At 55.4% G+C, this 14,054-nt stretch overlaps 1 protein-coding gene and 1 long non-coding RNA gene across 3 annotated transcripts in view; one reads left to right on the top strand and one right to left on the bottom strand.

Annotated features, from left to right (window-relative positions):
• Nucleotides 1-465: 465 nt before the first annotated feature.
• The window catches only part of ITGB2 (integrin subunit beta 2), a 29,934-nt gene continuing 16,345 nt past the window's right edge, over nt 466-14,054 (top strand). The window contains exons 1-3 of one of the 2 annotated variants that reach the window (XM_025282248.3): nt 466-632; nt 13,141-13,204; nt 13,541-13,629. In XM_025282248.3, coding sequence (XP_025138033.1) covers nt 13,144-13,204; nt 13,541-13,629 — 150 coding nt within the window. In that variant the 5' untranslated portion in view covers nt 466-632; nt 13,141-13,143. 2 annotated transcript variants of the gene reach the window in all.
• On the bottom strand, nt 12,290-13,134 carry LOC123335089. Its single transcript, XR_006553402.2, has 3 exons — nt 13,019-13,134; nt 12,521-12,610; nt 12,290-12,422 (listed from the first exon to the last, which is right to left on the bottom strand). It is a non-coding gene; the product is annotated as an uncharacterized LOC123335089 (long non-coding RNA).

The raw sequence follows: 14,054 nt of genomic DNA, 5'->3' as shown, positions 1-14,054 counted from the left end.
CTCTTGTTCTCTCCTGGAGCTCCTCTGCCCTCTGCCCTGTTCCTTTGTCCCCCCAGTTGATCCCACAGCCTGCTCACTGATTTGCTCTCCACCTTCTCGTTCTGCCCTTCGGGCCCTATGATGCTTTTCCATTTCTGTGATACAAGTTTGGAACCTCTGTGCCTGTCTGCTTCTTTGATGGGTGTGCTCGGTCTGCAGGCTGTCCCTTCCAGGGGTGCAAATTCCTGGGCACTGCCCTCCAGGTTTCCCCATCCCCTGAGGGCACAGGCGGTGCTGCCAGGGGCCCTGCTCCTGCTCCATCCGCTCCCACCCTGTTCTGCTTCCCGCCCTGAGCATGTGTAATGGATGGTGTGTCTGTGTGCATGTTGTTCCTCTGACAGCCCCCAGGCTGGAGCTGTGTAGGCAGAGGGGCCGGGGCTGGATGACGGGCCCCATGTGGTGCAATCAAGCACATGTAACTACTTCCTCCAAGTTGCTGACTTAGAACAGGAAGCACCGCGCCTTCACCCGTGGGGTCTCCAGTGGCCAGTGTCTTCCCAGACCTGCGAAGCACCAGCCTGGTGAAGAGCAGAGCTGAAGCCCCTTCCAGTCCAGCTGGGACACCCCTGCCGAGGTCTCCAGGGCATCCAGGGGTGAGTGGACAGAGGCTCCTCTGTGTCCGGGCTAGCTTCTCTGAAGGGGAACTGCTCAGTCTTGAGGCCCTGGCTGCTGTCTTTCCCGAGGGAAGCAGCTCCGAGGAGCCCAGGCTGCGAGGGCCCTGGTGGCCCTGGTCGTCCACTCCAGGCCCCTTGAGCTGAGACCCCGCAAGGGGAAGCGCTGAGCCCACTGCTGCAGAGCTACTGGCTGCTGGGAGGCATGTAACCAAGGAGATGGGACCAGCATGGCGGAAGGATGCGCTCAGACCTCAGCCTCGGTCCCGCTGTGGGAGTCTCTCAACAAGGCCCAGGCACTTGCTGAGCCCCTGATCTGGGGGCCACGAGGCCCCGCAGAGCCAGAAGGAGGCTGGAGGCAGGCCAGGCCCCTCTCGGGGGTACGGGGTCCGTGTGGCCGGGCTCTGCAGGAGGGTTCCCGGGCCTCCCCCTCCTCCCCCTGCCCCATGCCCTCCTCTTCCTGCCCTGGTCTGTCCCCATCCTCTCTTCATGCTTCCACAGTTGGCCGGGCAGTTCTGTCCTCCAGCGAGCCCCTGTGTGTGTGTGTGTGTGGTGCCTCTGAGTATGTATGTGTCTGTGTGTGTCTGTGTGTCCATGGTGCATTTTGTGTCTCTGTGTGTTTGTGTCTGTGTGTGTGTCTGTGTGCATGTGGTACCTCTGAGTGTATGTGTCTCTGTGCATATGTGTGTGTCCACAGTGCTTTGTGTGTGCCTGTCTGTGTGTGTATCCAGGTGCATTGTGTGTGTGTCTGTGTGTGTTTGTGTCTCTGTGTGTGTCTGTGTCTGTCTATGTGTGTGTGTCCGTGGTGCATTGTGTGTGTGTGTCTGTGTATGTTTGTATCTCTGTGTGTTTATATCTGTGTGTCTATGTGTGTATGTATGTCCACCATGCATTGTGTGTTTGTGTCTGGGTGTCCATGGTGCATTGCGTGTCTATGTGTTTGTCCATGGTACATTGTGTGTGTGTGTGTCTGTGTATGTTTGTATCTGTGTGTGTTCGTGTCTGTGTGTGTGTGTTTGTGTCTGTGTCTTTGTGTGTCTGTGTCTGTGTGACTGTGTGTCTGGGTGTCCATGGTACATTGTGTGTGTGTGTGTGTCTGTGTGTCTGTGTGTGTTTGTGTCCATGGTGCGTTGTGTTGAAGGCAGGTCTGCTTCTTCTCTCAGGGTCCAGAGGCTCATGAGTTCTGGTCTAATGATGTGAAAATGCGGGGAGACAGTTAAAGCTTTAGGCGGTCATTGGGTGTGTGACCTAAATCTCCCGCAACCAGGCCCTTGGAGGCCTCTCCCCCTGGGAGTAGGGGGACAAGGGTCCAAGGACCCAGATCAGTTCAGGGAGAGGGGACTCTTGGCTGCCCTGGGATTTGTCCCGACGGGAGTAAATTGAGATATTTCCTGGGGGCTCGGCTGGCCAGGCAGCCAGACTCAGCCCCGCCGGCCTTGGGTTTCTCAGCTGAAATCCGCATGGACGTGCCTGCCCACAGCTGTCGGCTTGGACCAAGCCAGTGCAGCCCTGGGGCAGGTCACAGTCAGCTCCTGGAGGTTTCTGAGGGGAGATACCCCAGGCAGTCGGGGGCCTCTCAGAAGCTCAGCAGAGGGGGTGCCGCTGTCCAGGGGATGGGAGAGGCCCGCCCACACACTGGCCGAATGGGTGGGGCCAGGCTGGCTGCTCAGCCTCCATCTGTGAAATGGGCTAGTAGTTTGCACTCCAGCTGATGGTCTAATCGACTTGTGATTCAAAAACCACTTCCCTGGGAGGTGGCGATGTGGGCCTGTGGGCAAGGCTGGCCTTGTGTCCATAGGGCCCCACAAGTTCAGCTCAGGCCACGCCTGGCTGGTTACTGGACTGTGGAGAGTTCTTCACCCCGTGGGTGGGGCAGCGTGGAGCCCGAGGTGGCCCCATGTGACTCTGGCCCCCTGGTCTGGAAAGCATGTGGGGGTGGGGCCCAGTAGCCTGCACACCTGTCACTGTGCGTGTGTCCCTCAGTCCCTCTGGAGCCGACATCACGGGGGCAGCTACCAGGCGCTAGTGACTAAGCCCCTGGGGGTGGTGGGGCCAGCTGAGAATGCCAGTTCTGGGAACAGTGAAGTCCCAGTGACACCGCAGGTAGGCGGGGCTGCGATGCTAATGTGGCCCCTGTCCATTTCCCTTTTCCCCAAACAAGACCTAAAATGGGCTGTGGGTTCTGTCGTCATCTCACCCAATCCCACCTGAGCCAGGAGCTGAGGTCTGAAGGAGGCGCCTCCCAAACCCCCTGCACCTACTGAGCAAGTGGCCGACAGGGTGGGGGGCCAAGCCCCAGGGGCCCTGGGATGCCAAGACCCACCTGTCCCAGCCGTGCTGCCACCTGTCACCCCCCTGACCTCTGGGGCCTGTCCCTGGACATGGGGTCATGGTCAGGCTGATGAAGTCCATGTCCAGCTACCGCAGTGGGCAGGGAAGCTGGGCTGTTCAGAAAGAGCCATGTCCCCCGCCTTCCCCTCCCCCACCTCCCCTACCTTCCCCCACTCACCCCCTGACCCTGGGCAGGCCAGGCCATGCAGACGGCAGCCCTAGGGCGGGCCTGGGGTTTCCAGTCGCTCCCACCACTGGTGAGTGGGCATCTTGGTGATGCAGCAGGTGCAGTTAAGTCCCCAAGCTGCCAATCTGTGACCCGGGCAGGCCTTCCTGCTTATTCCAGGGTCCCCCCCAATAGCTAGGGGTGTCCAAGCTGCTCACCATCCCAGCAGTTGAGCAGCAGGGCTGGGGGTGCCAGGGAGCCAGCAGATTCAAGCTTCCATGTGAGCCCTGGCATGATCCCTGTTTAGCATGGCACCCCATGAGGCCAGGCCTGCAGCTGTGCACATGGACTCGGGGCTGGGGTGCCACCACCGCAGGGCTCTGCTGGGGGCAGAGAGATGTGGGAGCCAGGCACCCTTGCCGCTTCTGAAACACACAGAGCAGGAAGGCACAGCTGTGCCCACCTACCTGGAGGTGCTGTCAAAAAATGCCAGCAGCTTTCCCTGAACCTGACGTGCTTCTCCTGGGAGCTATGAAGTGTGGGCTCCCCAGAGAGACAGAGCCAATAGGACATGTGCACGTGTGTGTGTGTGTGTGTGTAAACATGTGCACGTGTTTGCATGTGTTTGTACAGAGAGGTGGGTTTGGTGGAGCTGACCTGTGAAACTATGGAGGCTGGCAGACCGCAAGTCTGCAGGACAGGCTGGAGAACCTGCAGAGAACTGATGCTACAGCTGGAGTTCCAGGCTGTCCAGAGGCAGAGGTCTCTCCTCCTGGGGGACACCATCTTTCCTTTAAGGCCTTCAACTGATTGGATGAGGCCCAACCACAGCATTGAGGGCATTCTGCTTTACCCAGAGTCCACTGATTCAATGTTGACTCTGTCTAAGAGACATCTTTGCAGCACATTCAGAGAAGAGTTTGAGCAGACATCTGGGTCCCTTGGGCCTGTGTACTTGGCACATGAGACTCACGCTCACAGCACCCCTGGCTCTCTGTGACCGGGAGGAAACCGAGGTCCAGAAGGGGAAGTCACTGTGACCTGTCCACAGTCACTTGGCACTGGGCATAGACTTAGGCATATCAACCCTGGGGTCAGGTTGATGGGGGCCCCAGTCCTGGCCTCTGTCCTGGCTGTGGGGCTTAGGGACCCTCAGAGCCACCATCCCTACCCCTGGGAGAATTGGAGCAGGTCTGGCCCCCCACCCCTAGGAATGGGAGCAGGTCTGGTTCCCCACCCCTGGGAATGGGGAGCAGGTCTGGTCCCCTACCCCTGGGGAGCAGGTCTGGTTCCCCCACCTCTGGGAATGGGGAGCAGGTCTGGTCCCCTACCCTTGGGAATAGGGAGCAGGTCTGGCCCCCCACCCCCAGGAATGGGAGAAGGTCTGGTTCCCCTACCTCTGGGAATGGGGAGCAGGTCTGGTCCCCTACCCCTGGGAATGGGGAGCAGGTCTGGTTCCCCCACCTCTGAGAATGGGGAGCAGGTCTGGCCTCCCCACGCCAGGGAGCTGCTGACAAATTGAGGCTGTGGGTGTCAGAGGCAGCCAGGCCCACAGGGAGGCTGCTGTGGGCATCACCCAGCCCTGGTCCTCTGGGACCTGGGGTCCTGAGTGGCTGTCCAGGCAGGGACCACGCCTGCTGCCTGAGGCTCCCCCTGAAGACTGGCCGTGCCTGCCGTGGTCAGGTCGCTGTGGCCAGGCCTTCACAGCCTCCGCCCTCTGCCCAGGGGTCACCACAGAGCCCACAGTGTGGGGTCAGATTCCTGGGTGCTCAGATCTGGCCAGTCTGCAATGCAGAGACCTTCACACCCACGTGGCCTGATTCCACCACTCTGGAAGCTTCCAGGGGAGGGTTGTCCGGGGGAGTTGTGCCCTGGGCTATAGCTAGGAGTAGCTGGAAGTGTTCCCTGGCTGGATGAGGAGTAAGTCAGGGGCTGAGGCCAGCTTCCTTGATGGGCGAGACCTCAGCAGGGCCAGGGCTCCTGCCTGAGGGGCCTCCCCAAGCATGGGGCACGCGTCCCGAGGGCGGGGACACACAGAACGGCAGCCCAGCAGGACCAGTGCTTCCACCCATCTGTGGTTTTACTTTGTAAACATGTTTATTTGTGTATGGTTACAAAAGACGAAAAGTAAATGCTTTATAATTAGTTGCAAGTTGGAACCATTCAACAGTGTTCTGGAGTCCCTTGTTGAATATCTAGTGACGAAAATCCACCAATTTATTTTTTTTTAACATTTATTTTTATTTTGCAGTGCCAGTTCTTAGTTGCGGCAAGCAAACTCTTAGTTGTGGCCTGTGGGATCTAGTTCGCTGACCAGGGATTGAACCCGGGCCCCCTGCACTGGGAGCACAGAGTCTTAGCCACTGGACCACCAGGGAAGTCCCCAGTTCATTTTATAAACAGCATGGATGTGGCTGTGTGTTGGCTTTGCAGTGGTGAGAGTTTCAGGGTGATGGGAGTTTGGGGGAGGGACAGGGGTGTGGCACACCACAAGGGCTTGGCAGAAGTCAAAATCCTAGGATCGAGAACAGTGCCAGAGACCAGACAGGTAGCACTTGTTCTGAGAATGAGTGAATGAGTGACCGAGTTGGGAGCCGGCGTCCCAGCAGAGAGTCACTTGCCCTCAGTCTGGGGACTGAGGACTGCCCTCTGTCCTCACTGGGGACAGAAAAACTGACCACTTTGGGAATCCAGAGCTATTTTAAAGCAATGCATCGACTACCACAGAATTGAAATTTTCTTAAATGTATGAATTTTTAAAAAATCAGTTTATATGTTTATTCTAGCAGTTTGAAAAATACAAACGGGGATAATGAAGAAAATTGAAAACACTTACAATGCTGCCATCCAGCAGAAACGGCCTAGTTTGGTTATTGTTCACTTACTTTTTTTTCACACAGCAACATTTTATTGGAAAAATTGAGCTGGACTCACCGTTCACACATTTTCACGCTGTGTAGGTTCCACTCGTGAGCATCACAGTTGTTAAAAACAGTGTCCAGCTTGATAACTAGACCAGGAATCTAGGTACTTTGATTAGAATACCTGATTATCATCCAGAGCAGCCTTTTCAAATGTTTGAGAACAAGTTTCATCTCTTCTCTTCTGCATTTTGTGTTTACAACAGACTTTTCTATGGGGGAATTTGCCTTTTTGCTTTTATTCCTGAGATTTCCTTAGACACAAAAATTACCATTCACCTTCTGCATGAGACAAATACTGAATGTTTTCATCCACTCAATTTTTTATCTACAAACTTTGTTTTTAGAGTCAGTCTTCTTTTTTATTTAATTTATTGAAGTGTAGTTGATTCACACTGATGCGGGTGCACAGAAAATTGATTCTGTATATATATATACATTCTTTTCCAGTTTCTTTTCTATTCTGCGTGCGTGCGGGCGTGCTAAGTTGCTTCAGTCATGTCCAACCCTGTGCGACCCTATGGACCTTAGCTTGCCAGGCTTCTCTGTCCATGGGATTCTCCAGGCAACAATACTGGAGAGGGTTGCCATTTCCTTCTCCTTCCCATTATAGGTTATAGGTTATTTCAGACATTGAATATGGTTCCCTTCCCTGTTCTCTACAGTAGGTCCTTCTTATTTATCTATTTTATATATAGTAGTGTGTAAATGTTCGGAGAAGGCAATGGCACCCCACTCCAGTACTCTTGCCTGGAAAATCCCATGGATGGAGGAGCCCGCGACTTCACTTTCACTTTTCACTTTCATGCATTGGAGCAGGAAATGGCAACCCACTCCAGTGTTCTTGCTTGGAGAATCCCAGGGACAGCGGAGCCTGGTGGGCTGCCGTTTATGGGGTCACAGAGAGTCGGACATGACTGAAGTGACTTAGCAGCAGCAGCAGTGTGTAAATGTTAATCCCAAACTCCTAATTTATCCTTTCCCACCCTCTCCCCTTTGGTAACCAGAAGTTTGTTTTCTATGTCTGTGAATATGTTTCTGTTTTGTAAATTAATTCATTTGTACCAATTTTCAGATTCTACATATAAGTGATATGATATGGTTTCATATCATTTGTCTTTCTTTCTTTTTTTGACTTACTTCACTCAAATGACAATCTCTAGGTCTGTCCATATTGCTGCAAATGGCATTATATCATTCTTTTTACAGCTGAGTAATGTTGTTCAGTCACTCAGTCGGGTCTGATTCTTTCTGACCCCATGGACTGCAGCACAACAGGTTTCCCTGTCCTTCACCATCTCCCGGAGCTTGCTCAAACTCATGTTCATTGAGTCAGTGATGCCATCCAACCATTTCATCCTCTGTCATCCCCTTCTCCTCCTGCCTTCTATCTTTCTCAGCTTCAGGGTCTTTCCTAATGAGTCAATTCTTCGGGTTAGATGGCCAAAGTATTGTAGCTTCAGCTTCAGCATCAGTCCTTCCAATGAATATTCAGGCTTGACTTCCTTTAGGATTGACTAGCTGGATCTCCTTGCAGTCCAAGGGACTCTCAAGAGTCTTCTCCAACACCACAGTTCAAAAGCAGCATTTCCTCAGCTCTCAGCCTTCTTGATGGTCCAACTCTCACATGCATACATGACCACTGGAAAAACCATAGCTTTGACCATATGGACCTTTGTTGGCAAAGTAATGTCTCTGCTTTTTAATATGCTGTCTAGGTTGGTCATAGTTTTTCTTCCAAGGAGCAAGTGTCTTTTAATTTCATGGCTGCAGTCACCATCTGCAGTGATTTTGGAGCCCAAGAAAATAAAGTCTGTCACTATTTCTATTGTTGCCCCATCTATATGCCATGAAGTGATGGGACTGGATACCATGATCTTAGTTTTTTGAATGTTTTTTTAAGCCAGCTTTTTCACTCTCTTCTTTCACCTTTGTCAAGAGGCTCTTTAGTTCTTCTTTGATTTCTGCCATAAGGGTGATATCATCTGCATATCTGAGGTTATTGACATTTCTCCAGGCAAACTTTTCTCCTGGCTGAGTAATATTCCATCATATATATGTACCAAATCTTCTTTGTCCATTCCTCTATTGATGGACATTCAGGTCGCTTCCATGTCCTGGCTACTGTAAACAGCACTGCAATAAACAACTGGGATGTGTCTTTTCAAATCAGGGTTTTCGTCTCAGAGTCTATCTTCTAACAGCTTCTCCCTTAGTTTTTATGCTCAGCATCCTTACTCTGAAATACGCAGTCTCTCATTCCTTTAATCATTTCATTTCCTGCACCTGGGTTGACCTGGCCCGTGATGTGAAGGGGGCGCATCTCCCCAGGAACGTGCTCTGCCCTGCATCTTCCAAGGCGAGTCCTGCTGCTCACTTCTCTCTCCTGGCCATTGGTCTGAGGGCCAGGGTGGCACCAACTCTGTCCCAAAGCTTCTAGATGAGTTTCAGAGGCCACTGCCCAGCTGGCAGCCACCTTGCCCCTTCCCTTTCTAAGCTCCCTGGCACCTGCCACACACACTGTCTTCCAGATGAGACCTACTGGATTGCTTTTTCCAAAGAAACGGGTTTCGGTGTATTTATCAATTTCAGCTTTTGTGTTTGTTTTCAGATTCTCCAGCTTCTTCTATTGTCTGTTTCCCCCCTCCCTCACCTTACTTCCTGAGCCCTTGGCTCTTTCTCTCGCCTCGAGCTTTCTGTCCTGCAGGTGTGTATCATCACTCCTTTTCATCGGCACAAAGCCACCCAGGCCCTTGGGCTTCTGTCTCTGCAGGGACAGAGGTTTTCACCGTGTTGATCAGTGAGCACTGTGCGCTCTCCTTTCTGATATGTCTGTAAACATTAAACCTGATTTCCTCTTGAACTCAAGCGATATTGAGCAGAGCGCCTTAAAGGTTCCAATTAGCAAGTGTGTGTGGGGGCATCAATTTTTTTTTCCATTTGGCCAGAAACTATGGCCCTGAAAATTTCTGCCATGGACAGTGAATTGAGCAGTGGTGAGCATGTATGGTGGGTTTTCATGGGCCTGAGAATGTGTGGGTTTGGAGAATCGGTGGGTGGTTTCCTCCTCTTCCCTGGTCTGTCTGAAACTCTAAGTCCTGGAGTGGAGGTGGGGGTTCCAGCCTCTGTTGCAATCTGCTTCTGTCCAATTCTTTCTTGTCTTTACATAAAGTAGACACAACTACATCTTAACTTTGTCTTTTGGTTTTAAAGGTTGATACCTGTTTAAAGGTTGATGTAAACACTTTTTCTACATGAAAGAGGCTTGAATCCTCACCTCCCAGGGTGAATTCTGGACCCTGCCTTCTCCTCTTGTAACCTCCCCAGGGCGCTTCTGTTCCTTGTCACTTACTGGCCATACCTCTGGGTTTATGGCAGGCTCTGATGGCAGTCAGAGGGGCCTCATCTAGGGGTCTGCACTTTGGCAGAGACTTTGTCTTTGACAGGAAGCTGATCTGACATCAGCTCGCCCTGCCTCGGATGTGGGCCTCCCACTGCCTCTTGCTCAAACTTTTCTCCCTTTGTTGATGTTTCCTCTTTTTCTTGTCTTTTACCAAATATGAACTATGGGGTTTTGTGGCGTGTGTGGGGTTTGAAAGGAATAGATTCAGTTTTTCTTTTGAGTCTCAGTCCCTGAAGCTCAGAGCTCTGTCCACTGTGAAGGGTAATCCTCAGGGCGCCCGGGGTCTCCAGATGAACCACTTCCTGTGGTTGCACTCAGTTGCGCCAGCGCCCCCCTGCTGGGCAAGGTCAAGCTCAAGGGTGACTCTGATGCAAAATCCTTGCCAGTGGCAGTGGGTTGTGGGGTGGTGGTGGGGTGGGAGTGGCCTTGGGTTTCTGAACCTGCCTGGACTTGGGGTTTTGCACCTTGATCTTTGGAGCTGCCCTTTGATCTGAGGAGCGTGCAGTGCAGCCTGCAGGCTGGCACGTCATCAGGGAGGCACCACACCACCTGGGCTCGGGTAGCCGGCTGGAGCCCCTCCTCCTTGCTCTTGGACCAGCTGTCCCAGCTGAGTCAGTGCCCCAAGTACATGAGGGCTCTTCAAGCTGGTCCAGGCCCGCGAGCCCCTCCAGGCACACAGAGAGCTGAGGCAGAGCGTGTTACTGGGGGACCCGGACTGACACTGACCTGAGCCGTCGGCACCCAGAGGGGTCTCGGTCTGCAAAGCCCCGCGATGCTGGTTTCAGGCATCAAGGCTCCGGTAGCCAGTCCTGGCCGTGGGGCACGGGTGCTGTGACCTCTGCCTGCAGCTGAGCACAGGGCTGGCTGCAGGCCCTGCCTCTGCTCCCGGCTGGCCACCCTCAGCTCCCAGAGCTGCCATGTGTCCAGGTGTCCTGTCCCTGAGGGGCTGTGGACACCGGGGCCAGGCTAGAGCCTTTGGCAGAGGCTGTCCCAATGCTTGAGTGAGGAAGCAAGTGGGGACGACACTTGTGGGGACAGACCCCCCCCAACTAGCTTCCTGCGGTCAAGGGAAGGACCTGCGGCCTGTGGGTTGTCTTGCCTAACCGAAGTGCACTCCCTTCCCTCCAGGTGGCAGGGGCTCCAGGGGCACCACTCCAGCTGTGATCGGCTCCCCTCCCCTCTCCCCGCCCTCGCCATCCCCCCTGTGTTGGAGGGGCTCCAGCTGTGAGCAGCTCAGGGTCCGCAGCCTGGTGCTGAGGGGCCTTAGCTTCCATAGGCCAGGATTGGGTTACCTGCCAGCTGACCCTTTGGGGTTCTGTCTGTGGCCACAGGAGCAGGCATGGAGAGCTGGGGTTATAGCCCCCCTACTAGGCCACATGCATGGTTGGGGCACTTGGGGTGGGGGCTCCCCCTCCTCTACTTGGAGCCACTTCTGGCTCAGATGTGGGGTGCTCTCCTGAGGCCGCCTGGATCTGGCAGTGCCCTGGTCAGCTGAGGTCACGGGCACACACTGGCCCCACAGGCCACCCGGCTGTGGAACCTGAAGGGACTGGGAGAACTCTGGGGCAACTCCGGGCTTTCACAAATGGGTGGGCGTGCAGTGAACTGAAACTTCTTCCTAGCTCCACTCTGAGACCCTGGAGGCCAGAGCAGGGCGTGAGTTCTGCTTTTGACCTGAACAGGAAGGAGCCACAGTTCCATTTTGACACTTCTAGCTCCTGATTTAAATTTGGCAGGGACCAGGGAGCAAGGTCCCTCCGAAAAGACAGCAGGGTGAGGCTGGGTGGAACTCAAAAGGACTGGGAATTCCCAGGGGCACCCTGGGGTCCTCCTCCACCCAGAGCCCCTGGTACACATGCAGAGGTTATGCGAGAGCAGAGGCTCGGGCACGACCCACCCCACGGGCACCCAGAGCCCACAGGCCACAGCAGGGGCCACAGCACACCTTGGGCCGGAGCCTCTGCGGGCCCAGATCTGGGACCCCGAGGCCCCCACGCTGGCCAACACCATCAGCAGTGCACTGGGCAAGGTATTCAGGGCAAGCTTGTTCCTCTTGGCTTGATCTTGGTTTCTGATAAAACACACCCACTTCCTGTCTGCTGCCTCTGATTTGCTGGCTTCTCAGCACTCTCTCCACTCTCTTGGTATCAGATTAAAAGGCCGCAGCCCTACAGGTTTCTCAGACCTGGGGGCTCATGTGCCCAGGAAGCCCTGCCATCCCTCCTGGAAGCTGAGCTGGAGGAAGTCTGTCACTTTGGTCCGGACCTGGGTCCCTGGGTCACTTCCAGGGAGGGGGTGGGCAGCAACTCCCCGAGGGCGCAGCAGGCAGTGGGTTTGAAGGTGCTGCCTCCACCTCCAAGACCCAGTGCCAGAGCCAGCATACCAGCCTCCCGCCCCGCCCCGCCACAGTGCCTGGGGAGCATCAGGACCAGTCAGTGATGACCCAGCGCCCGGTCCAGCCTCACTCCAGGTGCTGGGTTTCTAAGGACAGCAGGTGCGGAATAAGAAAAACACAATAGCGGTGGCCTACAGCTGGTGGCTGCAGGTAAGGCAGGTGCCGGCTCTGCAGGGCTGTGCGCTGGCCACTAGCCCAAGCTCCAGTGCCCGGTGCAGAGTGAGGCCAGGCAAACCGAAACACCTTGGAGCAGCGAAACGCTTACTGCAGGGCCGAGCAAAGAGACTGTGGCTCAGGCCCCACCCCCAAATCCCCGAGCTCCTCGAAGATTTAGACAAAGCATTTTTAAAGCCAAAAGGAGGGAGGGGGCTTAGCAGAGTATGCGATCAGTTTGTGTCCAGTTCTCTGATTGGTTGATGATGAGGTAATAGGGCAGGATCACAGGGGTTAACATTATCAGTCTTCAGGATCCAGTAGGTCCCTGGGCCGTGTGTTCATGGTCATCATTCAATCAGCTCCTTCTGTTTGGTGGGGATTTTAGCTTCTGTAAAACAACCTAGGAAATGTATCTCAGAGACTGTTATCTAGGTACTTAAGGGAGAAACTAAAGCTTCTGTGACTGCCACATGGCTGAATTACTGTTTAAATTCTTACCAGTTCTCCCGGCCCAACTGCTGCTGTTACTACACATTCACATCCTTTGATCATTAATTCTCCAGCCAGGCCTGGGAGACCACAGCTTTTCTGTAAACAAGAGGCAGGCAGAGGATGGGGTGGGCAGGGCCTGTCCAGTCACACCTCCTCGCCCTGGGGGCAGGCGTCCATCAGGCAGCCAGCACAATCCTGGTCTTGCCTCCTGCCAGGAGGCCTGGGCACACCGAGTCTCTGCTCCAAGCTCAGCTCAAATCGCTGAGGACTCAGGGCCACAAAGGTGATACAGGGCCCTGACCCAGAGCATGCCACCCCTCAGGCACACCTGTGGGGTGTGTGTGTGTGTCTGTGTGTGTGTGTGTGTGTGTGTCACTGGCAGGAGGCCCACTCCCTGCTCACCCTTGGAGGTCAAGATGGCTCAGCGGAGTGGAGCACGTGACCAGCTCAGGCCTCCACCCCTTCTGGTCACAAAGCCTGGGTGAGGGGGTCGGGGAGACTGACCTGTGAGGGCCCCACCCCACCGCTGAGCAGTCCTCAGCAGCAGGGACGGGGCCTCCCAACTCTGTGTCTCCAGGCCCAGAGTCTGGGGTCTGAGGCTGTGTCACTGCCCCTTCCCTCCTCAGGACATGCTGCGCCAGCGCCCCCAGCGGGCGCTGTTCCTAGCGGGCCTGCTCGCCCTCCAGTCCGGTAAGTCCCACGGGGGCGGCTCCTCCCGGGAAGAGCGGGACCCACCCTTGCACCCTCCTCGGTGGGGCCTTAGGAAGGGCCCTGCTCTGCCCTCCCCTGCCCCTCTATTTGGGGCTGACCTGGGCCCCACCCTCCTGAAGACAGCATCCCATTGGCCCTGGTTTCCTCCCTGCTTCCTGATCCTCCCATTGGCCCTCGTTCTCCACCACCCTTGCCTGCGGGCTTGGTCATCCATTCACAGCCCCCAGCCCCTCATTGCTGCCCTTGGAAGGCCCGCCATCTCTGGGAGAGGGGGGTCGACCAGTGCCAGCTTACCAGCCCGTGTCTCTCTCCCAGTCCTGTCCCAGGAGTGCACCAAGTACAAGGTCAGCACCTGCCGGGACTGCATCGAGTCTGGCCCCGGCTGCGCCTGGTGCCAGAAACTGGTAAGAGCCTCGCTGAATGGTGTCGGCCACCCTGAGGGTCCTCTCACCCAGCCTGCCCTTCCCTTCTTCCCTCCTCCTGGGCTGGAGCCCCTTCTCTGCCTCTGAAACTGCCGGCCCCCAGAAGCACCATCACTCTGCTTCCCAGTGGGGCAGGAGCAGGCCAGGGACGCAGCGTTGTCAGAGAGGCAGACAGACAGGCAGACACAGTGGTGTCCCCAGGCAGCCTGGCAGAGGCAGATCTGAGTGAAACTTCTGGGTCGGGCCAGGTGCAGCTCGTTGGGCCCTGGAGGCAGGAGCCCTGGGCCAGACAAGGGAGAGATATGTGTGGGAGGAGCTGCTGCAGCCCTGGTTCCCCGCTAGCCATTCGCTCCCAGAACCGGGAGGAGTGGGGAAGCTCCCTACTGGGTCCTGAACTCTCTGCTCTC

The sequence above is a fragment of the Bubalus bubalis genome, chromosome 1 (assembly GCF_019923935.1).
Source record: "Bubalus bubalis isolate 160015118507 breed Murrah chromosome 1, NDDB_SH_1, whole genome shotgun sequence".
NCBI lineage: Eukaryota > Metazoa > Chordata > Mammalia > Artiodactyla > Bovidae > Bubalus > Bubalus bubalis.
This window is presented reverse-complemented; position numbering and strand designations above follow the sequence as displayed.